At 45.0% G+C, this 23,990-nt stretch overlaps 1 protein-coding gene and 2 non-coding genes across 4 annotated transcripts in view; 1 reads left to right on the top strand and 2 right to left on the bottom strand.

Moving 5' to 3' along the window:
* Positions 1-20,064, bottom strand: part of TAF12 (TATA-box binding protein associated factor 12) — a 31,217-nt gene extending 11,153 nt beyond the window's left edge. The window contains exons 1-4 of one of the 2 annotated variants that reach the window (XM_008265864.3): positions 19,918-20,064; positions 7,980-8,064; positions 7,027-7,278; positions 4,588-4,665 (exon numbers count right to left, since the gene is read on the bottom strand). In XM_008265864.3, coding sequence (XP_008264086.1) covers positions 4,588-4,665; positions 7,027-7,278; positions 7,980-8,051 — 402 coding nt within the window. In that variant the 5' untranslated portion in view covers positions 8,052-8,064; positions 19,918-20,064. The remainder of the gene's footprint in view (positions 1-4,587; positions 4,666-7,026; positions 7,279-7,979; positions 8,065-19,917) is intronic. The other variant, XM_002716076.4, reaches the window with a different exon arrangement.
* Positions 17,454-17,555, bottom strand: LOC127493794 (U6 spliceosomal RNA). The gene has a single exon (XR_007924338.1). It is a non-coding gene; the product is annotated as a U6 spliceosomal RNA (small nuclear RNA).
* Positions 20,065-23,572: 3,508 nt separating the features above from the next.
* Positions 23,573-23,707, top strand: LOC127493859 (U11 spliceosomal RNA). The gene has a single exon (XR_007924397.1). It is a non-coding gene; the product is annotated as a U11 spliceosomal RNA (small nuclear RNA).
* The last annotated feature ends 283 nt before the right edge of the window (positions 23,708-23,990 follow it).

Below are 23,990 nucleotides of genomic sequence, written 5' to 3'. Positions count from 1 at the left end.
CATTAGCTCATCAAAGCCAATTATATATATCTCTTCCCCATTTTGCACTGACTGATATCATATTGGTAGCTTACAGCAAGGCAAGGTAGATATTTATACCACAGAAATCATAAAATGCTGCAAGTCAAGGCCTTTCACTCCAAAGAGCTGGTTGTTAAACAGCTGCCCATCAGTCAGTTAGTTTTGTTTCAAATTAAGCTTTTAATGCTTATTCTTTAGGACAGTCAGGATCAACAACACATTTGAAGAAAGTGTCCAGAACTAAAATGAAAACAAACAAAAAAGGAACCCAAGGCCAGCGCCGCGGCTCACTGGGCTAATCCTCCGCCTTGCAGCGCCGGCACACCAGGTTCTAGTCCCAGTCGGGGCGCCAGATTCTGTCCCGGTTGCCCCTCTTCCAGGCCAGCTCTCTGCTGTGGCCCGGGAGTGCAGTGGAGGATGGCCCAAGTGCTTGGGCCCTGCATCCCACGGGAGACCAGGATAAGCACCTGGCTCCTGCCTTCAGATCAGTGTGGTGCGCCGGCCGCACCGCGCGGGCCGAGGCGGCCATTGGAGGGTGAACCAACGGCAAAGGAAGACCTTTCCCTCTGTCTCTCTCTCTCACTGTCCACTCTGCCTGTCAAAAAAAAAAAAAAAAAAAAAAAAAGGAACCCAGAGGAAACAGACAATGCAAGGAAAAGAAAATGTCAAAAAATGTAATTAATATCTTAAGAGACAGAAATATGTGAAGATATTATAACAGGATGGCTTGAAAAAAAAAGATCAAAATTTTTATGCCTTATCTCCTTAAAAGATTAGAAGACTTAGAAGGTAGTCTAAAGAAATTCTCAAGAAGTAGAATTTACAACTATAAAAGGGAAAAAAAAAGGAGAAAACATTTTAAAAAATTAAGAGATTCAATCCAGAAGATTCAATGTCCAAACAACCGTCATTATAGGAAAAAAAAAAAGAGTAATAAAAAGAGAATTATCAAAAAACTAATACAAGAACTGGAACCTTCAAACAATGTTGATGGAAACTTAAAAGGGTACAGCACTTTGGAATAGTCTGACCATTCAATGAAGGTTAAACATTCAAGTATTGTTATCATATGACTTAGTAACTACTATTAGCTACATACTCAAATTTCTGCAAAAAACCTTACACACGAATTGAAAAAAAAAAAAAGGCAAAAAAGCCTTGTACTTAACTGTTTGTGGCAACATCAGTCTGAATAGTCAAAAAGTAGAGACAATCCAAAAAATCAATCAACTGATGAATAAAAACAATGTGATATAGACACAGAATGAAATAGTGTCCATCCACAAAAAGGAATGATGTATTGATACAAATACATGGGCTACCACATGCACATGGACACACTTTGAAAATACTATGCTAGGGGCCGGCGCCATACCATAGTAGGCTAAGCCTCCGCCTGCAGAGCCGGCATCCCACATGGGTGCCAGTTCATATCCAGGCTGCTCCTCTTTCAATCCAGCTCTCTGCTTATGGACTGGGAAAGCTGTGGAAGATGACCCAAGTACTTGGGGCCCTGCATCCACTTGAGAGTCCTGGAAGAAGCTCCTGGCTCCAAGCTTTGGATCCACCCAGCTCCAGCTATTGCAGCCATTTGGGGAATGAACCAGCAGATGGAAAACCTTTCTCTCTGCCTCTCTCTTTCTGTCTGTAACTCTCTCTACCTCTCAAATAACTAAATAAAATCTAAAAAAAAAAAAAAAAAAAATGCTAAGTGAAAACAGCGAGTCACAAAAGACCAAATGTTGTATGATTCCACTTATTTGAAATGTCTAAAACAGGCAAATTAATAGAGACAAATCCTAGGACTGCGAGGGTTGATGGAAAATGCAAACTGACTACTAATAGGTATGGGTTTCTTTTTGCAGTGATGGAAAACACTCTGAAACTGGTGGTGGGGGGATAGTTGGGCTCCTCTGTGAATATATTATAGCCACTGAACTATATATTTCAAATGGATAAAACAGATGGCATGTGAACTATATCTCAGTAAAGTTACCTCTCTCTCACACACACACACTCACACAGAAGGTAAATATTTCTCCTCTAGCTAAAAAATAAAGAGTTGGGCAGGGCCGGCACCTCAGCTCACTAGGCTAATCCTCCACATAGCGGCATCAGCACACCGGGTTCTAGTCCCGGTCGGGGCACCGGATTCTGTCCCGGTTGCCCCTCTTCCAGGCCAGCTCTCTGCTGTGGCCAGGGAGTGCAGTGGAGGATGGCCCAAATGCTTGGGCCCTGCACCCCATGGGAGACCAGGAGAAGCACCTGGCTCCTGCCATCGGATCAGTGCGGTGTGCCGGCCGTGGCGGCCATTGGAGGGTGAACCAACCGCAAAGGAAGACCTTTCTCTCTGTCTCTCTCTCTCTCACTGTCCACTCTGCCTGTCAAAAAAATAAATAAATAAAAATAAATAAATAAAATAAAATAAAATAAAAATAAAGAGTTGGGCAGGCATGTAGCAAGCAGGTTAAATTACTACTTGCAACACATCTCATATTGGAGAGCTAACTGGAATCCTAGCTGCTCTGCTCACTGATCTACCTGAGAAGGCAGAGGAAGATGGTCCAAGTACTTGGGTCACTGCCACCCATGTTGGAGATCTGCTTAGAGTTCCTAACTCCTGGCTTTGGCCTAGCCTAGCCCTCACTGTTGTAGCCATTTGGGGAATAAACCAGCAGATGGAAGATCTCACTCTCTCCCTCTCTATTGTTCTTTCAAATAAATAAATAGATCTTAACAACAACAACAACAACAACAACAAACCTATCTCTCTCTCTCTGTTCTTTGCCTTCCACATAAATAAATCTTCCTAAAAATGGGTTATACTGTTTCATAACTTGTATTTCTTTCCCCTGTAATTAGGTATTTTTCTTTAAAGGCAAAAAAACAAAACAAAAAAAGCTAACATACAAAATCATTCCAGAATTGAAGTGAACAAAATCTCTAGAGTAAGAGCAGCCTCCAAGAACTCAACACAGTTAATGAAAAAACACACGTACAAAGGCTCATCATATGAAAATTCAGAATACAAAAAAGGTAAGATCCTAAAAAATTGGGGATCAGAATAGCATACATGTTCTCTCTTTTTTGTTTAATTTATTTATTTGAAAGGCAGAGTTAGAGAGAGGTCATCCATCTACTGGTTCACTCCCCAAATGTCCTCAACGGCCAGAGCTGGGCCGATCTGAAGCCAGGAGCCTGGAGCTTCTTTCAGGTCTCTCACATGGGTGCAGGGGCCCAAAGACTTGGGCCATCTGCCACCTTCCCTGGCACACCAGTAGGGAGCCGGCTTGGAAGTGCAATAGCCAGGACTTGAACTGGCGCCTACATGGGATGTCAGCACTGCAGGCAACATTTTTCTAGCTATGCCACAGCACTGGCCCTTATACTTTCTTTAATAGGAAGTTTTATAAGACAACAGAGCAACACCCTCACAATTGAAAGGACAAAAAGAAAACTTGGGGCTGGCATTGTGGCATAACAGGTTAAGCCACAGTCTGCAGCACCAGCATCCCATATAGGCGCCAGTTTGAATCCCAGCTGCTCTACTTCCAATTCAGTTCCCTGCTAACTGGTCTAGGAAAACAGTAGAAGATGGCCCTAGTGCTTGGCCCCTGTACCCAGGTGGGAGACCCAGAAGAAGCTACTGACATCTGGCTTCAGTCTAGCCCAGGCCTGGCCATTGTGGCCATTTGGGGAGTGAACCAGCAGGTGGAAAACTCTCTCTCTCTCTCCCTCTGTAACTCTACCTTTCATATAAATCTTTAAAAAACAAACAGAAAACTGGCAGAAACTATTAGAAATAAAGTACTAGGCATTTTCCTAAATGATTTGTATGAATTATTGCATGGGATCTTCACAATAACCCTGCAGGTAAATAATGTCAACCCTACCAGCATAAGAGGAAAGACAGTTCTCAGAAAGTTTAAATGACTTGTCTACAACTACACAGCTGGTAAGTGGCAGAGCTAGTCTGGTGGAGGCCATCTCAAAATAAAAATAGAAGAAAAAAAGCAAAAAAACAAACACAAAAAAACAAACAAAGAAAACTTATCCTGGGAATGGAATGTGGTCATTATCTGCTTATTTGTAACTATTTCAACTTCTGTTTGCTAGCACAGAGCCATGGCATTAACCCTGCCAGACAGTATACGAGGTAGTATTAGGAATATTAAAAAACTAGTTAAACATAATCAGTAATTATGTATGCCTGCACAGTATTGTATCAATTCCTATAGCTGCCATGTAACATTAGAATAGCCAATCAAATGTATGTGTGTAACCACATATGGAGGACAAAGAAACTAAAAGATACATAAGGAAATGTCCCTCTTTGTTTGGGGCTCAGGCTTTTTGGATATTAATCCAATTGAGCCTTATGGCTGGCATAATAATAATAATAAAGGTTGCTTCCTGTTAAAGGCCTTTGTGTCTCATCTCTGTTCACGAATCCTGCCACACTAGGTTTCAAATTCAGACTCATCTGCCACTAATCTCTGTACTGTTAATACTATGCTGGATCAGCTCTTAGGATCACAGTCTCTGGAGTACCCAATCCCACCTTACCTCCTCCACATCTTCATCCAACTGCTCATTAGGATCCACTTCTCTTACTAGGTCTTGCAATTTCTTCTTGGTCAATACCTAAAGTTAATTGGGAAAAGATTTTTCAGCCACATATTAAGAAAACAAATACTTTTTTTAACCCTATAATGAAGAAAAGGCTGTCAAATTGTTAGGTTTAGTTTCTATTTTCCAAAGAGTTTACAGTCTGGCCTACCCGACAGTAGCTACAGGTCTATATCTCAAGACAGAGGTAAGCTAGAGAAAGGTAAAAAGGAACAGTTTGAAAGAGAGGTCAGCATTCAATTGTCAGGCAGATTAATTTTGGTCTTATCTCTTCTTCTCTGTTAGTCAATTTGCAATTCTCCAGCCATCACAAATTGCACTGTGCCTCTGTTGCCTTTAAACACTTCCTTTCCCCTTTTTCCTATGTGCTCAGCTCATGGTGCTTCCTTTCTGATGCCCTTCATAGCCTGCCTAGGTAAAAGTAACCACTTCTTGCTATGGCCGCTACTGTACCCTGAGCACTCTTCTAGCACTGTTCACATTTATGTACTTGCCTGTCTCTGACTTTATAGGCTAAAAGCTCTCTGAGGACAGGGGACATCTCTGTGTTCATCTCTGTATAACTAAAAATAAGTCTGCCCAGGCTACCATCTTCTATAAAAAAAAAAAGTCTTGATACATTCATATGCCATTTAAAAATGATCAAAAGACATATATTAAAATGCTAATCATGGTTTATTTGGGGTGGTTGTGGTAAAATGTATTGATTCTTTGTGTATTTTTTTTTCCTGACAGATAGAGTTAGACAGTGAGAGAGAGCGACAGAGAGAAAGGTCTTCCTTCCGTTGGTTCACCCCCGAAATGGCCGCTACAGCTGGCGCTGCGCTGATCCAAAGCCAGGAGCCAGGTGCTTCCTCCTGGTCTCCCATGTGGGTGCAGGTGCCCAAGCACTTGGGCCATCCTCCACTGCCTTCCCGGGCCACAGCAGAGAGCTGGACTGGAAGAGGAGCAACCAGGACTAGAACCCGGCGCCCATATGGGATGCTGGTGCCGCAGCTGGAGGATTAACCAAGTGAGCCATGGCGCCAGCCCCGATTCTTTGTGTACTTCTAAAGTTCCTGTGATAAATATGTACAGTTTTAGAAATAAGGAATATGGCCAGCGCCGTGGCTCACTAGGCTAATCCTCTGCCCTGCGGCGCCGGCACACCGGGTTCTAGTCCCGGTCGGGGCACCAGATTCTGTCCCGTTGCCCCTCTTCCAGGCCAGCTCTCTGCTGTGGCCAGGGAGTGCAGTGGAGGATGGCCCAGGTGCTTGGGCCCTGCACCCCATGGGAGACCAGGAGAAGTACCTGGCTCCTGGCTTCGGATCAGTGCGGTGCGCCGGCCGCAGCACACCAGCCGTGGCGGCCATTGGAGGGTGAACCAACGGCAAAGGAAGACCTTTCTCTCTGTCTCTCTCTCTCACTGTCCACTCTGCCTGTCAAAAATTAAAAAAAAAAAAAAAAAAAAGGAATAAAGACAATAATTTTTTGTTAATGTCTCTCTCACATCTAGCCATTCTCCATTCCACCATTATCATCTAATTCAAACCTTCACCACATGTCTTGATTTATTGCAAAAACCTCAGAATTAGTCTCCTTCCCACGGTACTCCCTTTCCTACCCCACTGTAAGTTACACTACACTTTTTATTAATATTACTCTTCTCTTAAATATCTACAAAGACTGCCTATTGCCTAAAAGTACCAAAGGAAACTTCCTAGTTTAAACTCACTATGTCCTACCATAATCCTACCTATACAGTTTTATCCCTGGCTGTTTTCCAGTACACTCCATATTGAACATTCATTGGTCTCCTGACTATTTGGCTCAACCCTTCCAATTCAGTTTTGCTTGTCTCTTTATTCCCTCCCCTTGAAATGTCCCTTCATCCATTCTACCCACCATACAAAACATAAGTCAAGGGTTTATATCTATTTCTTATGGCTGTGAAGGGCAGAATCAGGATCTTCAGTTCAAAGACAGGAACAGATTTTATAATCACTGAATAAAATTAATAATGGCAGCATCTGGATAAACAAGAATGAATGACTGAAGGCAAAGTTACTTTTATCATAGGAATAAGAAGCCCATTTCTTTTATTTAACAGCTATGTAGCTAACATAAATATTAAAAACACCCGAAAAAGTGTTGTGTTGATATGTATGTATGGATGGATGTATAAGTGCATGTGCACAACCATACATAACACAAAGTAAAAACAGATAAACACTATGTTGGATAAATGATAAAGAATGTTTCAATTTCAGAGGAGGGAAGAGGCCTTTTCAGCTCAGAGGAAGAGGCAGTATCTGAGATGGACATCTCTTAAAGCATTCCCAGTTCCAGTAACAGGTAAGAGGTGCTTACAGAGAACAAAATGGAAGAGGATGATACCTGATTGTTTTCAGGGCTAAGACGACCTCCTGTCCCAGGAGTGCCTGGTATTTTTACCACTGTAGTGCTATTGGCCATGGATCCTTGTGGAGGGGTGCTGGCTGGTTCCGGTTTTATGGATGAGAAATTGGAGAGGTTGATTAGGGCTGAGGGACCAAACTGGTTCATAATCTGCCGAGCTTTGGACTTCAGCTCATAGAGCTTATCAAGATCTTGTTTCTTTTTGGAGCTGTGAGGACCAAGGCCAATCAACTGGAGAAGGAAAACATGAGAATTAGCTCTAGAAGCACATGGAATAAGGATGTTTTGAAAGTAAAATTTTATGAGGTCTGATATTGAGGGTCTTCAGTGTCTCTGGAATACCTACATGTTAGAAATGGAGGAATAAAGACTATTCATTGCTCTCACCTGATATTTAGAAACCATCTCTTCTCCAAAAGCTAAATGAAATAGTCCACAAAATCAAAATAAGGAAGAAAGTAAATGAAATGAGGAATCTTATGAATAAAAACAAACTAAAATAAGCAATACACTTTTGAGGACTTTATAAAAAACAGTAGTTGCTTAAGTATCACATGCATTAAGTACCACATGTATCAACATTAAATGCAAGTAAGTCATGTCACAATCACATACTTAAAACCCAGTCACAGAGTTTAAGAAAACAGATTAGTTTATTTTGGTATTTCAAAACATACTTAAATCTATGTCAAGGTTATACGCAATAAATGCAGCTTTTAGCAACTGTTAAAGTAAATACTTCTTTATCAATATGAGCAACTTCTCTGTAAGTGTTAGAAATCTTTACGTGCATGCAGTAACCCTAGCCTGAAGCAGCCAAGACTCCTATCTTAGAGCCATGTGATCAACTCTGTGGACATCAGCTTGCTATCGCTGGAATCAGAAGCACATTCACAAAGTTCTACCCACAGAGTCCTCAGGAGCTTACTTACAGCTATCTGAGTGTCTAGATCTTTAATTACATCAGCAACAGCTGTGAGCCCGGTGAAATGAGAGGCAGCCATTTTCAAAAGCTACCTGTAAATGAACAACTAGCATCAGGTATCACCTTTGCCATTGAACCATTTCAGCGGCATGGCCTGGCACATCTTCACCAACTAGGACCCAAATAAATGGTGTTCAAACATTACCTTCTTGTTCCTACTGAGTGCCAAGAAAAACATCTCCAACTCATTCAAACCATTTTAAAAATTAATTAATGAAGGCTGGCGCTATGGCTTAGCAGGTAAAGCTACCACCTGTAGCACCGGCATCCCATATGGATGCTGGTTTGAGTCCCAGCTGCTCTACTTCCAATCAAGCTCCCTGCTAATGTGCCTGAGAAAGCAGCATAAGATGGCCCAAGTACGTGGGCCCCTGCACCCACATGTGAGACCCGGAAGGAGCTCCTGGCTCTTGGCTTCAGCCTGGCTCAGCCCTGGCCATCGCGGCCATTTAGGGATTGAACTAGTGGATGGAAAATCTCTTTTTCTGCCTCTGCCTCTTTGTAACTCTGCCTTTCAAATAAGCAAATCTTCAAAAAAGTTAATGATTATAGCATATACAGATTATCTTCCTATCAGATGAATGTTCTACTGTTAAAGATAACATGTTATGTATAGGAGATACTTTTTAAGGCAAAATTGTGTGATTTGAACTTGCAGGAATTATGTCAATAGCTTTCAGAGCATGGCAAAGCTTGGCAACCTGCAAGTCTATCTGTATCTATTCCACTCTAGCCCCTCAGAGTTCCTTGTGATTTCTCGTGAGAAATCATGTTCTTCTGGTTTACTCCTAATAAAGGATACGAACAACAAACTGGCTAAGCAACCTAGGGAAGCAAGACTGACTTGTTAGCCAAAAACCAGCTGATGGGAACAGCAAAGCATCAGGATCATTTTTCTTTTTTTCAACTTTGTATGGCTCATGCCTCTTTGCTCTCTAGTCATTAATATTATTCACGGAAGAGTCGGGATAGAAGATTGTTGATGCGGTAATAGTTGTTCTAATATTATTTTTCCCAGAGCAACTTCTGTGCAAAAACCTTATTAAAGATTACCAGAGGGACCAGCTGTGGTACAGTTGGTTAAGCTGTCACCTGTGATGACAGCATCCCATATGGATGCCAATTTGAGTCCTGGCTGCTCCACTTCCAATCCAACTCCCTGCTAATGAGTCTGGGAAACTAGCAGAAGATGGTCCCAGTGCTTGTGCCCCAGCTACCCATGTGGGAGACCTGGATGTAGTTCCAGACTCCTGGCTTCAGCTTGAATATTGTGGCTACTTGGGAAGTGAACCAGAGGATAGAAGATTCTCTCTCTCTTTTTCCATTTATGTAACTCTAACTTTTAAATAAATAAACTTCAATAAAGAAAAGATTATCAGACTCTATCCTCATCACTCTAGCCTTACACTGAAGAAATTATACCTCTCAAATAACTTTCCCACAATCTTTAAGGGATTTCCCAAACAGTACTGAGTATTGCTCAGAATAAGTGGATTTTTTTTTGCAATGCAGTTTTTTTTTTTAGAAAATAGCTTTTTTATAAAAAATGATAATTTACGTGAAGACACATGGCCTTCTGGCAGAGGAAAGTCAAGGAAGGCTTCACAGAGGAGGGGAGTTTATTTTTTTAGATTTATTTATTTGAAAGGCAGAGTGACAGAGAAGGGAGAGACAGAGAGATCTTCCATCTGCTGGTTCACTATCCAAATTGCCACAACAACAGGCAGGGCTGGGTAGAGCAAAAGCTAGGTACCAGGAGCTCCATTCTGGTGTCCCTCATGGTTTACAGGGTCCCAAGTACTTGGGCCATCTTCTGCTGCCTCTGCAGGCACACTAGCATGAAGCTGAATGGGAAGCAGAGTAGTCAGGACTTGAATAGGCACTTTAATATGGGATGCAGATGTCACCAGTAGTGGCTTAACCCACTGTACCACAACTCTGGCCCCTGTAATAGAAATTTTTGTATAATGGGAATTCCTGTTATTAGACCTCAAGATGAAAAATATGGACTATCTACATAGTACCAAATATGAAAAATCACATAACAAATTAAGAACCTTAAGGAAAAGCTCCAATGGTGGTCACTTTCAACAAACAGTAAGAAATTTAAGTGTGGGGCCAGCACTGTGGCATAGCAGGTAAAGCCACTACCTGCAGTGCCAGCAATCCATATGGGTGCTGATTCAAGTCCCAGCTGCTCCACTTCCAATCCAGCTCTCTGCTATGGCCTGTGAAAATAGTAGAAGATGGCCCAAGTGCTTGGGCCCATGTGCCCATGTGGGAGACTGGAAAAAGCTCCAGGCTCCTGGCTTTAGATCAGCCTAGCTCTGGCCATTGCAGGAAAATCAGAATTACAGAGAGAGGGAGGGACAGAGAGAGATCTCCCATCTGCAGGTTCACTTCACAGATGGGTGCAACAGCCAAGGCTAGACCAGGAGGAAGCCAGGAGTCAGAACTTCTGGGTCTCCCACATGGGTGCCAGAGCCCAAGCACTTGAATCATTTCCCATTGTCTTTCCCAGGCTATTAGCAGGGAGCTGGATCAGAAGTAGAGGAGCCAGGGGTCAAACCAGCGCCCATATGGAATGCCAGCATTGCAGGCAGCAGTTTTACTGGCTAAGCCAGAACACCAGCCCCAATGTGCATTTTACTGCATATAAATGACACTACTATGGGGGCAGCACTCTGGCCCAGCAGCAGGTTAGGCTGCTGTCTGCAGTGCCATATCCCACATGAATACTGGTTTAAGTCCAGCTGTTCCACTTCCAATCCAGCTCCCTGCAAGTGCACCTGGGAAGGCAGTGGAAAGTGGCCCAAGTGCTTGGGATCCTGCCACCTATGTGCAAGACCAGGAAGAAATTCCTGGCTCATGGCATGGGCTGGCACAGCCATTTGGGGAGTGAACCACTGGATGGAAGATCTATCTCTATGTGTGTGTGTGTGCAACTCTGCCTTTCAAATAAATAAATAAATTTTAAAATTATATCACTATTAGCAACAATAAATCAGATGCTCCCTCTCCCCTGAAACAAAAAGAGATAAAGAAATACACTTCTAGGCATTGATCTATGGGAATGGAAACTTACATTCACACAATACAAGTGGATACAAATGTTCATAACACATGCCAGTAGGGAAAAGACTATTGGGAAGCAATGATGTATGGCTGAAAACATCTGGAAAACATTTGGTTTTATGTTTAAAATTTGGGCAGGTATTTGACATAATAGTTGACTCTTTTTAGGATACCCACATTCCATATTGGAGCATTTGAGTTCAATTCCCAGCACTGTTTCTGATTCTAGTTTCCTAAGGCACACATTGAGAGCAGCAAGTGATGGTTCAGGCAGTTGAGTCCTGCCCCCACTTGGGAGACCTGGATTGAGCTCCTGGCTCTTAGCTTCAGCCTGGCCCAGCCCAGGGAAAGCAGTAGAAGCTGGCCCAAGTGCTTGGGCCCTTGCACCCAATAAGCTATGGTATATCCATATAGATACTACTACAAAATAGAAAAGGACTACTGAAAAATGCAACAACATGGATGAGTCTCAAATGTGTTATGCTGAGAGAAAAAAGGCAAAACTGAAAAGTCTGTCTGACTCCATTATTATGCCTCTCTGGGAAGGCAAAGTTATCGGAATGGAGAATAGATCAATGATTGCTAGGGTTCTGGGGTGGGGAACCATTTGACTAGAAAGGAACTGCATGACTAAATCTGGGCAGGGGGTTGATTACATCTGGGCAGGGGGTGAGATGGTTCTGCATCTTGAGTGTTGTGGTGCTTACATGACATTATGTTTCAGTATTTTATGTCCTATGAGTTGTGACTGTATCCCCAAAAGAATTTTATTGTATGTAAATTTTTAAAAGTATATTTAAAAAAAAAAATCACAGCCTGATCAGACTGGTCAATGACTCAATACCCAAACTGCCTGCTCAGTAACAACTTTCTTCAAGCTTAGTTGTGGATGATGCTGACCAAACACAATGGAATGAAGTGACTATAAATAACTTGAATTCTATTAGGTAATATACCATGGTTGCCTTTGAGCTACTCAGATTTCTAACATTTACTCTCAGAATGCCAAGAGATAGGAACACAGTATTTTGCAAAAATATACACTAACTGGGGTTGGCATTGTGGTGTAGCAGGTAAAGCCGCTACGTGCAGTGCCGGCAACCCATATGGGTGCCGGTACAAGTCCTGGCTGCTTCACTTCCAATCCAGCTCTCTGCTATTGCCTGGGAAAGCAGTAGAAGATGGACCAAGTCCTTGTGCCCCTGCACCCATGCGAGACCTGGAAGCTCCTGCTCCTGGCTTTGAATCAGCGCAGCTCCAGCCATTGTGGCCATCTGGGGAGTGAACCTGTGGATGGAAGACCTCTCTCTCTGTCTCCGTCTCCGTCTCCGTCTCCGTCTCCGCCTCTGCCTCTCTGTAACTGCCTTGCAAATAAACAAATCTTAAAAAAAAAAAAAAAAGGCACTAATTGTGGGTCAGTTTGACATAACAACTGCAATAGTTAACCATTATCACCATATACTACGCAGAAATTATGTACTACCAGATTGACAAAGCCCAGGAAGTCCATGCTCCAGGAATCTACAGTTGAAATTACTTAACATTTCTTTTGAAATAAGACTTTATGGCTTAGAGTTAAATAACCAGTCTATCTTCCTTCCTTTACCCATCACACTTAAACTATGGTTGGTAGGCTGAGGGTGACAAATCCTAACTACTTTTCTTTCTTAAAACATTTTATGGGGGTGCTAGTGCTATGGTGTAGTGGGTAAAGTCACCACCTGCAGTGCCAGCATCCCATATGGGCGCCGGTTCAAGTCCCGGCTGCTCCACTTCCAATCCAGCTCTCTGCTATGGCCTGGGAAAGCAGTAGAAGACTTGGGCCCCTGCACCTGTGTGGGAAACCCAGAAGAAGCTCCTGGCTTCTGGCTTCAGATCGTTGCAGCTCCAACCATTGCAGTCAATTGGGGAATGAACCAGCAGATGGAAGACTTCTCTATCTGCCTCTGTTTCTCTGTAACTCTCTGCCTTTCAAATAAAAAAAAAAAAATTTTTTTTTGACAGGCAGTGTTAGACAGTGAGAGAGAGAGACAGAGAGAAAGGTCTTCCTTCCGTTGGTTCACCCCCTAAAAGACTGCTACAGCCGGCGCACTGCGCCAATCCGACGCCAGGAGCCAAGTGCTTCCTCCTGGTCTCCCATGCGGGTGCAGGGCCCAAGCACTTGGGCCACAGCAGAGAGCTGGAATGGAAGAGGAACAACTGGGACAGAATCCGGCATCCCAACCAGGACTAGGTGCTGGCGCTGCAGGCAGAGGGTTAGCCAAGTGAGCCACGGTGGCGCCCAAATCAATAAATTAAAAAAAAATTTTTTTTTATGGGGCCTGGCATTGTGGCATAGTGGGTAAGTCTGTGCCAAAAGCATCCCATGTGGGTGTGGGCACCGGTTGGAGTCCCAGCTGCTCCACTTTTGATCCAGCTCCCTGTTAGTGTGCCTGGGAAGGCAGTAGAGGATGGTCCAGGTCCTTCGGCCCCTGCCAGCTACGTAGGAGACCAAGATAAAGCTCTGGCTTCTGGCTTCAGACTGGTCCAGCTCTGGCAGTTGCAGCCATTTGGAGAGTGAACCAGCAAATGGGAAATCTGTGTATCCCCTACCCCGCGCCGCCCTGTACCTCTGCCTTTCAAATAAATAAATCTCTAAAAAAAATTATGTATGTATGTATTTGAATAGCAGATCTGAAGCCAGGAGCTACTTCTGAGTGCAGGGACTCAAGCACTTGGGCAATCTTCTACTGCTTTCCCAGGACACAGCAGAGAACTGGAGTGGAAAAGCAGCAGCCAGGAGTAGAACCGGCATCCATATGGGATGCTGGCACCACAGGCGGAGGATTAACCTATTGTGCCACAGTGCGACCTCCTTTCTCTTCCTTTTAACAACAATCAGAAGACAAGTGCAATCCTGTTATTGTACTGACAGGATATTTCAGAGAGTAGGAAATTAGGGAGGGCTTATAATAGTTGTAAGACCCTGGACTTTGCTGGCCATGTGTTTCACTAACAGTTTAAAAAAAAAAAAAGCGAGGCCAGCACCGCGGCTCACTAGGCTAGTCCTCCGCCTGTGGCGCCGGCACACCGGGTTCTAGTCCCAGTTGGGGCGCCGGATTCTGTCCTGGTTGCTCCTCTTCCAGTCCAGCTCTCTACTGTGGCCCGGGAGTGCAGTGGAGGATGGCCCAAGTCCCTGGGCCTTGCACCTGCATGGGAGACCAGGAGGAAGCACCTGGCTCCTGCCTTCGGATCAGCGCAGCGCCGGCCATAGTGGCCATTTGGGGGGTGAACCAATGGAAGGAAGACCTTTCTCTCTGTCTCTCTCTCACTGTCCACTCTGCCTGTCAAAAAAAAAAAAAAAAAAAAAAAAGTGAAGGGAATAAGGGATAGAAAAATAGATTATCTCTAAAAGCTTTTTACCTCTGAAATGTTTTGGAAATTTTTTAAAATTTTTTTCTTTTCTTTCTTTTTTATTTTGAAAGGCAGAGCAACACAGAGAGCAGAGAAACAGAGAGAAATATTTTCCATATACTGATTCACTCCCCAAATGGCCACAACAGCCAAGTCTGGGCTAGGCTAGAGCCTGGAGCTAGCAACTTAGTCCTAGTCTCCCACATCCGGAGCAGATGCCAAGTTCTTGGGCCATCTTCCGCTGCATCCCAAGCATATCAGCAGGCTGCTAGATTGGAAGTGCGGCAGCTAGGACCTGTATCAGCAGTATGATATGGGATTCTGGTGTCACAAGTGGTGGCTTAACCTGCTGCGTTACAATGTCAGTTCCTAGGAATTTATTTATTTTTTTAAAAGTTTTACTTGTTTTTATTTATTTGAAAGGCAGAGCAACTAAGAGCAAGCAATAGAGAGATCTATCTGCTGGTTCATCCTCTAAATGCCCATTAGCAGCCAGGGCAGTGCCAACCTGAGGCAAGGAGCCCAGAACCATCTGGGTCTCTCATGTGGGTGGCAGGGACCCAAGTACTTGAGTCATCACCTGCTGTCTTTCAGGATGCACAGTGACAGGAAGCTGGATCAGATGTGGAGTTGGGATTCAAAGCCTGGCAGCAATATAGGATGCAGGCATCTCAAGAGCAACTTAACCACGGCACTAACATTTGTCCCTAGTTTTTATTAAACAAAATACTGGAAGCAGAGGAACTAACATTCTGATAGCGTAGAAGCCCTACCATGAGGCGCATGACTTAATGACTGGATTTTCTACCTGGCTGTCTCTCCTCTCTGGCTTCTAAGTTTATCTAAATGGGCTTGTATTTCCTGGCCTACATACACTAAGTAATTATCTGTAGTCTATGAGACTTGAAGGCAACAAATCACAAAATTTGTTCCAGCTTCAAGCTAATGCTTGGGTGGGTTAGTTTCATTAGTTTCATCTTGTGAGCTGGACTTAACAGATAGGTAGTACACTATAGTGGTCAAGGAAGGACATGGACTCTAGTGGAGCTCAAGTACCAACACTGCCACTTATTAGTTATATGTCCCTTGCAAGTTACCTAATCTTTAATGCCTCAATTTCCTCAGCTGAAAAAAAAATGGTGTTAATAATGAAGTGTACCCTATGCCACAATGCTGGGAAAGAAAGAAAGAAAGAAGAAGGAAGGAAAGAAGGAAAGGAAGGAAAGGAAGGAAGGAAGATAGATTGATCGATTGATTAATCTTCCATTTCCTGGCTCACTCCCCAAATGGCTGCAATAGCTGGGATTCAGCGAGGCTAAATTCAGGAGCTAGGAACTCCATCTGCACCTCCTAAATGGATGGCTAGGGCCGAGGCACTTGGGCCATCTTCCACTGCCTTCCCAGGCAGATTAGTAGGGAGCTAGATAGGAAATGGAACAGCCAGACTTGAACTAGTGCTCTGATACTGGATCCTAGTGTCGCAAATGGCAGCTGAACCTGCTACAGCACAACGGCACAGCTCCTACAACAAGTCTTATGACTATATATTGTAAATAAATAAAAAATTTGAGGCCGGCACTGTGGCGCAGCAGGTTAAGTTACTGTCTGCAGTGCCGGCATCCCATGTAGTCACTGGTTCAAGTCCTGGCTGCTCCACTTTCAATCCAGCTCCTTGCTATACGCCTGGAAAAGTAGTGGAAGATGGCCCAACTGCTTGGGGCCCTGCACCCACATGGGATACCTGGAAGAGGCTCCTGGCTCCTGGCTTCAGCTGGCCCAGTCCCAGCCATTGCGGCCATCTGACGAGTAAACCAGCATATGGAAGATCTCTCTGTCTCCCCTTCTCTCTCTGTAACTCTTTCAAATAAGTAAATAAATATCTTTAAGGGAAAAAAAAAAAAAAAAGAGAGAGAGAGAACAGTGGATTGAGGGGGAAAAAAAGGGGGAGGGGTGTCAGTAGAAGGCTGAGAGAGATAATGTAGAAGACCCAAATCCAGAGGGCTGGATATCATCTTTGGCCAGAGTTTCTACATATATAATTAAGAACTGGAACAAGCAAATTCTAAAATCCCTTCTGGCTCTAGCAATCGGTAAGATTCTAAATTACATTGATACATACAGATTTCAACGTCTGTCTGACACATCTGTTTCACAGTGCAGATTTTCAGCACTCCTGCTGTACTGCCTCCAAAGTACATCAGGGCTTTCCATGAAGACCTCTGACTAAAGTAACATGTCCTATGTTCATTTGTTCTTTTTTTTTTTTTTTTTTTTTTTTTTTTTTTTTTTACAGGCAGAGTGGACAGTCAGAGAGAGAGACAGAGAGAAAGGTCTTCCTTTTGCCGTTGGTTCACCCTCCAATGGCCGCTGCTGCCGGCGCACCGCACTGATCTGAAGGCAGGAGCCAGGTACTTCTCCTGGTCTCCCATGGGGTGCAGGGCCCAAGCACTTGGGCCATCCTCCACTGCACTCCCTGGCCACAGCAGAGAGCTGGCCTGGAAGGGGGGCAACCGGGACAGAATCCGGTGCCCCGACCGAGACTAGAACCCGGTGTGCCGGTGCCGCTAGGTGGAGGATTAGCCTAGTGAGCCACGGCGCCGGCCTCATTTGTTCTAATTCTAACACAATGATTATCTGATCAGGTACTCTGAAATCCTAGTATAATAAACCAATGCTGTGGTGGGGGGGAGCCATTGTAATCCATAAGCTGTACTTTGGAAATTTATATTCATTAAATAAAAGTTAAAAAAAATAAAAAAATAAACCAATGCTGGACCACAAATGAAGTGAAAGAGAACATTTTAAATATGCAGATGAGAATGTTAACTCAGGAATAAGTTTTTTCTATCTTGAATATCTATGCTTCTGTGAAAACACATTTTAGTTCTCCTTGAATATTATACTACATATGTACCCAAATCAGTTATAGTCCTTTTTTTATGTTAATATTTTTAAAAATATGGAATGCTTCATGAATTTGTGTGTCATCCTTGCACAGGGGCCATGCTAATCTCTATCATTCCAATTTTAGTATATGTGCTGCCAGAGCGAGCACAATATAGTCCTTGATATTAACAAAATTTAGAAGGAAGGTGTTGGAGTTTGTGGCATAATGAGTTAAGTCACACTTACAATGCAGAAATCCCATAGCAGAGTGCAAGTTTGAGCTCTGGTCTATCCATTTCTGATCCAGCTCCCTGCTAATGCACCTGACAAACAGAGGAAGATAGGCCTCTGTCTCCCATATGGGAGACTGGGATGGAGTTACTGGCTCCTGGCTTCTGCCTGGCCCAGCACTGGCCACTGCAGCTATTTGGGGAGTGAACTAGCAGACGGAAGATCTCTTTCTGTCACTCTGGCTTATAAATGAATAAGTTTTTTTTTTTTTTTTTAAGGAAAGTGCTTTCATTCAATAATATGCTTGTATCACTATTACTTCTGTTTTGTTGATGGGCAAATCAAGACATGAAGAATCCATTTAGAAAAGTAGAAGCTGTAGAGACACACAGAATTGGGGCTGGCTCATTCAGTCCTATTCAATTTCAGGCAAAATGCTTAACCTCTCTGAACCTAGTTCTTTATCTGTACAATGGGACTAACAATATCTAATTTGTGGGGCTGTAATAATTAAGTGACACAGTAGGTGAAAAGTGCTTAAATGGTACCTGGTTAGTCTGAGTAGGTTTCAGTAAAAGAAAAAAAAATACTATTATTAAAAAGGAGAAGTAACTGGTCAAGTCTCCACACCATCCTTATTTAAAAACAGCCATCCCTTGTGGTGCAGTGGGTTAACTTGTCACCTGCAAAGCCAACATCCATTATGAATGCTGGTTCAAGTCCCAGCTGCTCCACTGCCAATCCAGCTCCCTGCTAATGCGCCTAGGAAAACAGGAGAAGATGGCCAAAGTGCTTGGGCCTCTGCCACTCATTTGGGAAATCCAGAGGGAGCTCTGGGCTCCTGGCTTCTGCCGGGTCCGGCCTTGGCAGTTATGGCCATTTGGGGAGTGAACCAGTAGATGGAAGATCTCTCTCTCTCTCTCTCTCCCTTTCTGTAACTCTTTCAAATAAATAAATCTTTAAAATAAACAAACACAGCCATTCCTAGTAAATATTTTTGCTATAAATGTAGGGCACAATTTTCTAGATAGCTTATTTTAAAATAAATAAATAACATTAGGTTTCATTTAAAAGTTTTCTTACTGGTGACATTCACTGTTTCAATGTCAACACACTAAGACTCAAAATAAAGCATTAGAATCTATCAGAATCTTCCTCCTGAGTCTGAAGAGAGAACAAAGATTCTAGAAGCACTTTCCAAGGAACATTAACCAAGCGTCTCCTATTTACCGTCCACAGGATACTTGATCAAAATTATGCTCTAAGTAACCACTGTCTCACTGTGACTCTAATCCCTCTTTGGACTTCGGGTCCCTTAAATGTAAACTAGGCGTTGGAAAGAGATGGTCTTTTGGGGCTCTTCCATCTCTGATATTCTTTTATTTGAGATACAGAGCTCTGTGCTCCGTCAGGGTTTAGTGGAAAGAAATTTAAAGCACTTATCAAGTATACAACTGGGTTCAAAGTGTTTTCAACTTCACATCCGATTCGCAAGAATGAAGCAGAAAATGAAGATGCTTCTATGTGGGCTTCCAAGATTAAGTATCTGACACACACAAGCCTGCCAAAAGCCAAGCAGGCAGCGCGAAGGAGGACTCCTCCTCCCCTGAAAATAGAAATGTATACAGAATACATATATCCATCCCTGTATCCTTTAGCACTCTGGGTCAGAGACTACTTGCAAACGGATCACTCTCTTTCCCCAGTCCTCTCTCTTTCCCTTGAAGGCTGATCGCTTACACCCACAGCCGCTTCGATTCTCCGCTTTTAAGGAACTCGGATCCTCACAGCCCCGTTCCTTCCGAAACTTGGAGTCTCAAAGCCCGGATCGCGTGCCCACAGAAGCCCCAAGTCTTCTCCGCCAGCTTCGGCCCCTCAGGAAGCTAAGTCTTCGCAGCCCACCCCGGGTCTTCACGGTCCCGCTCCTGCCTCCTAGGAGCCCGAGTCCTCACTACTCCACTTTCACCTCGCCGGAGCCCGTGTCTTCACGCGCCACTCCGTTCCGACCCTTTCTCCTCTCAGGAGCGCGGGTCCTCACAACCCTGTCCCTCTCAAACCTCTCTCCCTTAGGTGCCAGGGAACTCGCATCCGTCCCCGTCTCCTAAGTCCCGTCGGCAGCCCGGACCCTCACAGCCGCGTCTCCTCCGAGCGCGATCCCCTTAGTCCCGTCCCAGGAGCCGGATTCCTCACAGCCCCGTCTCCTCCACAGCCTGGTCCTTCAAACAGTGACCCACTGTGGGTCTGGGTCCTGACTCCCTCCTCCCGCTCTTCTTCCTCTACTGCCAGGGCCCAACACTCACAGGCAGCAGCGTCTATCTCCCCATGATATGCGGAGACTGCCCCAGTGAAGCGTTCGTCTCAGCAGCCGGTCCGACTGCGCGGCCCTCCCCGAGTACTTCCGGCACCGCTCCCCGCCTCCAACCCGGAAACGCGCGGCTCTTCCGGCCGGCGGGCGCGCGCCTGGCTTGCGCAGGCGCACACCGTCCTCCGACATGCGGTCGCGGTGCAGGGCTGGAGCTCAGCTTCGGTGGCCGCCGTTTTTCCCGCGTGCGGTTGTCTGGCAGCGTGGGCGAACGCTGTGTCTTCTGCCCTGGCGTTTCGAACCCTGCCCTAGGTGTTGCTTCCAGACACTGTTTGTATCACCCGGTAGCATCATCGATAACTGATGCCCTTGGATGGCTGTGAGGTCGCCATTTTTGGTTAATGCCTTTGTCGTGGCATCAGGACGGGGGTGTCACCTGGGACTGCAGCATGCTGTGTGTATTTTTTTGGACTCTTGCCGAGGAGTTGGCAACACAGTAACCTGGAGACGACAGACCGGTTCTGCCTGTGAATTTGCAGTGAAGCGCTTATTTTCCGCTAGCAAACAGTGCTAAGCCCCTACCTCCCATATGTCATTTAATTATCTAGAGGGAGCCCGTGAGAGATTAAGCCGGGGTCTGGCTGATAAGGTCAGAGCCTTAACTTGAACTCAGAACTCCCTCAAGCTTGGATGCCTTCAGTTCTTTCCTCTGCCAAATACTTTATGAGAACTGCTGTATTTTTGCTAGTTGTAAGTTTGTAAGCAAGACCTGGTTCCGGCATCCGTGGGTTCAGAGTAAGACGCGTGCGTGCGCGTGCATACACACACACAGGGCTGTGGCAGGAAGGGCTGCCAAGACCGGTGCAGCAACCTGCCCTCTTTGTCTTCCTGTCTCCCACCCTCATCCCACTACACTGCCGCTGGGTTTACAGTAAGAGCTTCGTCACATTAGGCTTTCGGCTGTCTGCCTCGCGTTGTTTCCCTGTCTGCTACATTCATTCTTTTTAGGGTCTGGCATATCAGTTTTTGTTGTTGAACTGTACATCTTTTCAAGGCCCAGTTTGAATGTATGTTCATTCAGCAAATGAGGCTGACGTGGCTCAACAGGTTAAGCCGCCCGTGGCGCTGGTTCTAGTCCCAGCTGCTCCACTAATAATCCAGATCCCTACTAGTGTGCCTGAGAAAGCAGCAAAAGATGCTGCTCTCCTTGGGGCCCTGCACCCGCATGGGAGAGCCAAATGCCAGATGGAGTTCCAGGCTCCTGGCTTTGGCCTGGCCCAGCCCCGCTGCTGCAGCCATGTGGGGGTGAAGCAGCGGATGAAAGATCCCTCTCTCTCCTTCTCTAACTCTGCTTTTCAAATGAAATCTTAAGTTTGTTGAATCTGTGTGCCACGACTTTTGCTGTATGTACTGGTGGGTAAGAAAGACAATATCCTTGTGAGTTTACAATCCAGGGTGAAACAGAGCAAAAGATAAGAGGAGAGAATACAGGAAAAAGCCAGACATCTAGCTGGGCCACGGAGTACTCTGAGCCAAAGCCCTTAGTGAGAAAAAAGCTCCTTCCAGGACCAAGATGGCTAAGGTGACTGAGGCTGAACAGCTGGTGGGAAGAGAATGCAGTGGAGAGTGAACAGTCTTGTTTCAGACCAGACCCTGTAAGTAATGGCGAAGGCTGGACTTTTATCCATTATGCAATAGGAAGGCACTGGAAGGATTAACAGGAATGAAACTGTTTTTGTTTGTTTAGATTTGATTTATTTATTTGAGAGGTAGAGTTACAGACAGAGGTTCAGACAGGGAGAAAGGTCTTCCATCCACTGGTTCACTCCCCAGATGGCTGCAACAGCCAGAGCTGGGCTGATTGGAAGCCAGGATCTAGGAGCTGCTTCTGGGTCTCCCACATGGATGCAGGGGCCCAAGTACTTGAAGCATCATTCACTGCTCTCCCAGGCCACAGCAGGGACTGGATCAGACGAAGAGCAGCCAGGACAAGAACTGGAGCCGTATGGGATATTGGCACCGCAGGTGGAGGCTTAGCCTACTATGCCACAGTGCCAGGCTCATGATATTTTTTTAAGAGATAACACTACAGGAGCCGGCGCTGTGGAGCAGTGGGTTAACACCCTGGCCTGCAGTGCTGGCATCCCATATGGGTACCAGTTCAAGTCCCGGCTGCTCTACTTCCTATCCAGCTCTCTGCTATGGCCTGGGAAAGCAGTAGAAGATGGCCCAGGTCCTTGGGCCCCTGCACCTGCGTGGGAGACCTGCAAGAAGCTCCTGGCTCCTGGCTTCAGATCGGTGCAGCTCCGACCATTGCGGTCAACTGGGGAGTGAACCAGTGGATGGAAGACATCTCTCTCTCTCTCTCTCTCTCTCTGCCTCTCGTTCTGTGTAACTTTCAAATAAATACATAAATCTTTTAAGAAAATGGTTATGTACACAATGTATGTGTACACAGAAACAGTCTGGCAAAATAAACACTAAACTGTTAGTAATTTGAGTTAAGTATTTCATATTTCATATAATTTCAGCACTATTTCAATTTCTTTATAATTATTTTATCTTTTACATTAAAAATGAAGTAAATGTGAATGATTCCATTTTTATACCATCTGGCAAGGGTCAGAGAACAGCACAAGTTACTAGGGACTAAGACCAAGAAAGGTGCAAAGGAACTTATTGGGGCGATAGAAATAATATTTTGGTTACAGTTAAATTCTCTGCCTCTGTGAAGTTTCACCTCATCCAACCTTTTTTTAAAAATGGCATCTGGAGAAAATACTGAACACATAGATTGTATTCAAAATGTATAAATTTATGTAAATTGCGTGGCAATTATTTATCGTTTGTAAAAAAAATCAGAACATTAGAGAGAGATTTAAAGTGCTGTGTGTCACTGCCCCCGTCCGGATCCCGCCCTCCGTCCCGGGGGTTATCACTGACGCGTGTTCTTCCAGACAGAATGCGAACCCGCAGACGACCGCAGCACCGGGCTGTGCGTGCCCTCCCGCGTGCTCCTGTGACATCCACGGTGTCAACACCTACGCTGCTAAGATCCACTGCAGTCGTTCAAGGCTTCAGTCTTCACATTTGGGGCATCATGCCGTACCTTATTCTAAAACGGGCAGCACTGCCTGCTTGCTGACGTCTCCTCGGCGGACCGCAGGGGAACACGCCGCGCCTCCCCGCCCGCCCGCGGCTGCCACGCAGCGACTCGGGGCGCCCGGGGCCCCTCCGCACTCGCCCCCGCGCCGTCGCGCGCTGCCCGGGTAGGAGTGGCACCAGTCGCAGCCCTTTCCATTTTGAGAGGTTAGACGCTAGAGCCGCTCTTCCAGCGCCGAGACACGCCTGGCTCACGGAGGGGGCGACGTCAGAGCACACCCGCGACCCACAGCCGCTCTTCCCCGCCGCGCCCTCAGCACCCACGGGAGCCTTCCCAGGGAGCACTGCGATATTTGCATATGCATCACGTCTTTGCCTTTACTTCCAAATAAAAAATCGTCAGAGATTTTCCTTAGAATATTTTCCTCCGGATGGCTCTGAAATTGTCTTCTCAACCTTAGGAGTAAGAAATTGGTTAGCCTTCGTTTTCTCACCTTTACCAAAAGATGTATTCGCTGACACTGCCACTCTGCTTCGGAATGCGTTGCGGTAAAAAGGGCTTCTGTCGTGAGTGGCACACGTAGGGCGGCTCTGTTTGCTCTTCGTGCGGAATCGACATCAAGAGATTTCGGAAGCATAATTTTTTGATACTGAGGCAGCTGGTGATCGTTGGTCCTGGCGCCCGTTTTTGTAACTAAAAATGAAAGGCTTTATATGTTGGGTGCGGTTGTAGATGTGCTAGGGACAGAGCGGAGTAACTGCAGTGTGAGGGAACTTGCAAAGTCAAAGGATCCTGGGTTTTAAGTGCCCTGTGGTTTTTTATTAGAAAGTCTGAAGTTACTTACACTTGGCATCAGTCAACTGTTTGTACATTTTGATCGTTAAACTATTAATACACAGTGCATCAAGAAAAGTTTAAAAGTTAAAAAAAATTGTGTGTGTGTGAGGGAGCAGGTATTTGGTGTGATG

Source organism: Oryctolagus cuniculus, chromosome 7 (assembly GCF_964237555.1).
Source record: "Oryctolagus cuniculus chromosome 7, mOryCun1.1, whole genome shotgun sequence".
NCBI lineage: Eukaryota > Metazoa > Chordata > Mammalia > Lagomorpha > Leporidae > Oryctolagus > Oryctolagus cuniculus.
The sequence above is the reverse complement of the archived record's forward strand: the minus strand, read 5'-3'. Positions and strand labels throughout refer to the sequence as shown.